Source organism: Cibotium barometz, chromosome 47, assembly GCF_041138505.1.
Source record: "Cibotium barometz isolate CiBa-2024 chromosome 47, ASM4113850v1, whole genome shotgun sequence".
NCBI lineage: Eukaryota > Viridiplantae > Streptophyta > Polypodiopsida > Cyatheales > Cibotiaceae > Cibotium > Cibotium barometz.
The window spans coordinates 36,323,037-36,329,239 of NC_141092.1; the positions used below are offsets into that span (position 1 = coordinate 36,323,037).

Genomic DNA, 6,203 nt, shown 5'->3' on the forward strand with positions numbered 1-6,203 from the left:
TGAATGTCTAATTGAAGATAAAAGTTTAATTAAGCTATGTATATCACGATAGTGGGTACGATTCTTCCTACGAAAGCACGATACCATAGCTCTAAAGCACGATCATGGTGCTTTGATGTGATCTTTAGCAATGCAAATCGCCCTACTATATTGCCGGTATCCATACCACCACCGAATGGAATTTTATAGCATCCTTTTATTTTCAGACAGATATACCGACGTACTTTATGTCGCATGTAATCCCGTCAGGAACTTCCCATTTGTATGGTCCCAACCCCTTGTAGTACTTTCTCATCTTTCATAGATTTCTTACTCTAGTTTCAACACGACTTTGGATTTTCACATTTAACATGGTTATCGGGGTCCATTTTTGACCTCTCTTTTTTGAACACTTTGCTTGTATATAACATTTGATAGTAAAAAAGCATCAAAACTTAATAACTTTGTCTTTAAAAAATAATAAAGTTGGTGATAAGAGAAATGAGAAATAATTATCAACGAACATGATGAAATTCTTTTGGCGGCTAGAAAGAAGTTATCTTTTTCATGAACACTAATAAGAATTAACTAAAACCTTATTTTTCATGATAATCTTATGGCATTATCTCTATAATATTTAAGTAATTAAAACACGTATGAAATGATAGGTCCTATATTCTCATAATGTTCAAGTAAGTAATAGACGTATAAAATGGTTAGTCGGACTATATCGGTCATCACTGCCATCATGTTTTTCAAATGTAATCAATGGAACCCATACTAACAGATGTAATGCTTAATTGTAATTTGTTTATTTATGTGTTGTACTCTCATAAGAGAAAAATAATCAAATAGTCAATACACATTACTACTTTGCAATATATTGCTTTCCTTTCATCTTCTCGAAAAATGAAGTACTGTAATTTGTCTTTTTGTTTATTGAGGTTATTTAAACTTTGATCAAAAAATTTGTGGGGTGGGTTTTTAAGCAAGCAATGAGATTTTACAAAAAAATATTATTTTGTTAACTTTTGGGAAATTTTTTGGCAAATAAATATTTGACCAAAAAAAGTTTGGGATTTCTTGCATTTTTTTGGCGATATAGACACACTGTGAATACAATCTTCTCTTGTAACTAGAAACATCCCCCTTTTAAGTAGTTTGAATTCACACAGAGTGAATTCAATCTTTTCTTGTTGTAACTACAAAAAGCCTCCCGCTTTTGAGTAGTTATAGAGCTCATTGAACACTTTTATGCTCTTGAGTTGAATATTAATGTGAAATTGCCTTGAATTTTTGAAAATGATAACCTACGACTTGACTTTGTTTTGATGACTCGTTCTTGTTAATTGAATCGGCCACATTTAATGCACACTAAAAATTTGTGACTATGCCCAAAAGGAAGGTATTGTGAGTTGTGACTCTCGGAGTCTCTGCTCAAAATTAGCATATTCTAGTGCGCGCGCACACACCATCTCAAATTTGCCTCCTCGCAACTATGGAACTAAAGACTTTTGTATCTCAAATGACATTTCTCCTTTTCTCCGCTGTCTCAACAAGCACGCTCAAGGTGTTCCAACTATGAGCTCAAGGTGTTCCAACTAGTTATGGCTCTTCTGCGATTGAGAAGAGAGGGAGGGAGAGAGACAGAATCCCTATAAAGAGAGGGGCAGGGCTCATTCATCTCACCCATGATCAGAACTAAAACTTAGAGAGGAACATATTCAAAGCCATCCGGTTCAAAGCAATTGCTGCTTGTCTCTTCGTTTCAAAAATTGGGGGTTTTGCAAGGTGTAACTCCAAGCAGTTATTCTCATCTGTGTATCAATGTAGCTCCGAGGGTAGGGAGAAGCAGACAGTAGTGTCGGATCTAGACGGGACCATACTGAGGGGCAGCAGCTCCTTTCCATACTTTATGCTGCTTGCCTTTGAGGCGTCCGGCGTGGTGAGGTTTGCCGCTCTGTTGTTGCTGTCTCCGGTCGCATGGTTTCTGTACCACGTTGTGTCGGAGGCGGCGGCCATAAAGCTGATGGTTTTCGTGTCGTGCGCGGGTGTGAGGGAGGCGGACGTAGTGTCGGTGGCGCGGGCGGTCTTGCCCAAGTTCTACGTGGAAGATGTGCACCCGGAGACGTGGAGGGCTTTTTCCTCTTTTGGGAGTCGATACATTCTCACGGCCAACCCGCGCATCATGATCGAGCCCTTCGCCAAAGAGTACCTGGGTGTCGACGGGGTGATCGGCTCTGAGCTCGAGATTAGCCAGTCCGGCCGCGCCACCGGCTTTCTCAAAAGCCCTGGTGTCATGGTGGGCGACGACAAAGCCACGGCTCTCAAGCAGCGATTTGGAGACGCATTGCCTGATGTTGGCTTGGGTGATCGCCCCAGTGACTACCCTTTCCTGGCAACGTGCAAGGTAATTAATTGGCTTGTAAACTGAAATTTGATCTGATTAAGTGCTTGGTATTTCTATCGCTAGAATTTGAGCTCAAAAATGCTAAAACTTGAGATAATTAGCTGGTGATACGTATTGCCAGGGTTTATTAACCCACTACTTAGGTGTCTAGAAAAGGATCAAATTCGAGCTAATTAGATGGGGTGTCTTATTGCATTGGTTTAAGAAAATTAAGGTGGTACGTAATTAAGTGATTGCACTCGCAACAACTGACTTGACTACAGTTGTCAAGTTAGCAATCAAATACACACGATGACAAAGCCAGCGCCAGAGCTATGAGGCTATATGATGGATGCTTAAGGAGAATCATGGAATTATCAAGGCTTTTATAGGCTAACGTAGATTTTTTGAGCCAAAGGGGTTAAAAAGCTGATAACGAGCCTTTCTTCTCTTGATTTTGGCAGGAAGGCTACGTGGTGCCAAGCCACCTGAAAGAGGAGGCGCTACCACAGAGCAGGCTACCCAAGCCCATGGTATTCCATGATGGGAGATTAGTGAAGCGTCCAAGTTCCCCATTATGGGCATTAATAGTCGTTATTTGGCTACCAGTCGGCTTCATTTTGGCCCTAATCAGGGTGGCAGCAGGAGCTCTACTACCAATGAACCTTGTGCGTCACGCCTTGAGAAGCTTGGGGGTGAGGGTGATTGTGAAGGGGATACCACCTGTGTCTGTGAAGAAGAAGGGGGGCAAGCACGGGGTACTATTTGTGTGCACACACAAGACGCTACTGGACCCTATATTTGTGTCATGTGCAGTTGGGCGGCCGGTCAGTGCGCTGACCTATTCGTTGTCACGGGTGTCTGAAATCATTTCACCGATTAGGACGGTGAGGCTATCGAGGGACAGGCAGAGGGACGCTGCGAGCATCCAAAAGCTTCTGAAAGAAGGGGATCTGGTGATATGTCCAGAGGGGACAACGTGCAGGGAGCCCTTCTTGCTTAGGTTCAGCGCGCTCTTTGCTGAGCTAGCCGACCACATAGTTCTCGTGGCCATGAACAACCACATGAGCATGTTCCATGCCACTACGGCAAGAGGGTGGAAGGGCATGGATTGCTTCTACTTCTTCATGAACCCCAGCCCCGTCTATGAGGCCACCTTCCTTCATGAATTACCCAAGGAGCTCACGTGTTCTGCCGGAAAAACCCCCTTCGAGGTCGCCAACTACATCCAACGCGTCCTTGCTGATACCCTCAACTTTGAATGCACCACCTTCACAAGAAAAGATAAGTATAACGCCCTCGCCGGCAGTGATGGAACCCTCCCCCCATCATCAAGTAGCAAACTCACCGATTCTCATGAAGGCTATATTGGACATGGTAACCAACTGCAAGCTCCTCGTAACCCACTTCGAGGAGAAGTCCTTGGAGCTAATCGTAATGATCAGTCCTCGTTCCTAGAATTAAACAATGTACTTATATGAATGAAGCATCTAAATGCTCCCTTTTCTTACAGGAATAGCTTGATTTTTGCTTTTCTTCCTATGCACCATAGTCCAAAAACTTAACCTAATATCAATACATTATACTTCAATGGGCCAATGCCATACAAGTTAACAACCTCGAAAGATTCCCTTCCAAATATTAAAAATATATAACTTTTTTGAGTATTCGACATAATTTTACAATTTGATTCTCACAAAAGACTAAAATTTCCTTAAATTTTAAATAACTGAAAGTAAATCAAAGCACTACTTTCAAAATATATAAATATTTTTATACTTGAATCACCTATACAATAGCTATGTTTATATAATGCTTAATTTTTTGATAATTTGGATTGTGTCATATGAAGGCGAGGCTGATCACTCCAGGTACTAGGGTTATTTTCCCCTTGTCTTGCCTCTTTGCAAGAACCCAAGCTCGATACCACATGCTTCTTTCATTTGGTTTAACTTGCTTCTTTTCTCCACCTCTAAGACAAACCTAGATAACGCATCACAACAAGATAAAGCACCTACAGATGCGCACACAGACGCGTTTACTCAACTAAAAAAAACTTACGGGCGCATCTATTTGCGCGTCTACAGACCCGCATCTAAAGGCGCATTTAAAAGGTAGCAAACAGACGTGCTTATAGAAGCGCCTATAGATGCGCACACAGACGCTTATATAGACGCGAAAATAGACGATCGGGGAGAAATTTAAACAAAGACAGACGCATATATAGACGCGTTTATACACTTAATTAGACAGACGCATGCATAGACGTGTTTATAGATGCTCAAATAGATGCTTTTTGAACAGACAAACGCGTATATAGACGCGTTTATAGACGCGCTACATAATATTTTTTAGATTTTGTGTGCTTTAACAGAATGTTGTGTATGCAATTGTTGTGTATGTAATGTAGTAACAGGAATCCCATTTTCACATTGTGTAATTCAATTCTTACAGCCAATCGTATTTTAATTAGCACTCTTGCAAGCACGTCTATACCCGACATTAATTACAATTCCAAATAAAACATTACAACTCCGAAACGTTTAGTTACAAGGCATTAATTGATAGCTCAAAAAGTGCTTGTATGTATATATAGCACGAAGCTAAGCCACATCCTATGGCTTCAAGTACCAAAAATAAGAGGAGTGTATATACAAGAGGCACGAAGCCAAGCCAGTGGTGGCTAAGTACAAAAAAGAGTAGCTAGCACTACTCCTCACTCCCTTCTGTGCTCCCTTCTCCGCCTCCTTCTTCCTCGTCTTCTTCCTCATCTTCTTGTGCAGGGTCCTGTAAACAAGTGACAACATATATCAATGTATGAAAAATCAAATCTTTATTTATAATATTGACATTATTTAATTACTTTCAAATACCTCGGGGGACTCTCCAGTAGCCTGGATATACTGCTCCTCAGTAATCAACCCGTCATTATAGAAGTGTCTCCATGTATCTCCTCTGCGATGGTGGTAGTGGTAGGTTGTCTCGACAGGAGTAGGGTACCTGCCCACGATATCAAGCTGCAAAATGACACAATTTGCGGAGGGGTTAGTACAAAGAAACAACCTCCTAATAAACTACATAAATAATATAATTTGAGATCGATACTTACAAACTAGGCCTCCCATGATTCAACACCCCCTGCTCCAAAATGCACGCTTCCATATTGCTCCATTTGGATCCTTCGTGCCTCCGTGTGCTTTAGATTGGGTTCCCCCTTCGCTGACTTCATTGCTTTCTTCCACTCACGCCTGTGAGCGGTGTGGGGCGGGCCCCTTGCCGTCACAGCAGTTTGCAACTTTAACAGTTAGGTCTCCACGACCTTAATCATAAGACGGTCAAAATTCTTCCCCAGCATTCTTGACATAAAACAATCATTTACAGATAGGTCATAAATACAGTTTCTATATTGAACTCCCATCTTTCCACATTATCCCTCCTCAGTTCACATTACTTATTCCACATTCCATTCATATGTATACTCATTCTCATCCATTCACTCATATCGACGACACATTATTTCACATACACATTCACATTCATTATTCTACATACACATCCTCATTCACATTCACATACATCCACATCCACATTCCATATCTCCATTCACACATCCACATTCACATTCACATACATCCACATTCACATTCACATTCACATTCACATACATCCACATTCACATTCCATATCTACATCCATATCCCCATTCACACATCCACATTCACATTCACATTCACATTCACATTCACATTCACATCCAGACATCCATATCCACATTCCACATCCTTATTCACATTTACATACATCCACATCCACATGCATACATCAATTTTCACAT

At 41.2% G+C, this 6,203-nt stretch overlaps 1 protein-coding gene across 1 annotated transcript; it reads left to right on the forward strand.

Moving 5' to 3' along the window:
* Positions 1 to 1,666: 1,666 nt before the first annotated feature.
* LOC147611640 (glycerol-3-phosphate acyltransferase RAM2-like) lies at positions 1,667 to 5,644 on the forward strand. Its single transcript, XM_086785004.1, has 2 exons — positions 1,667 to 2,389; positions 2,833 to 5,644. The coding sequence occupies exons 1-2, from the start codon at positions 1,895 to 1,897 to the stop codon at positions 3,847 to 3,849; spliced, it is 1,512 nt and encodes a 503-aa protein (XP_086641130.1). The 5' UTR covers positions 1,667 to 1,894; the 3' UTR covers positions 3,850 to 5,644.
* Positions 5,645 to 6,203: the final 559 nt, after the last annotated feature.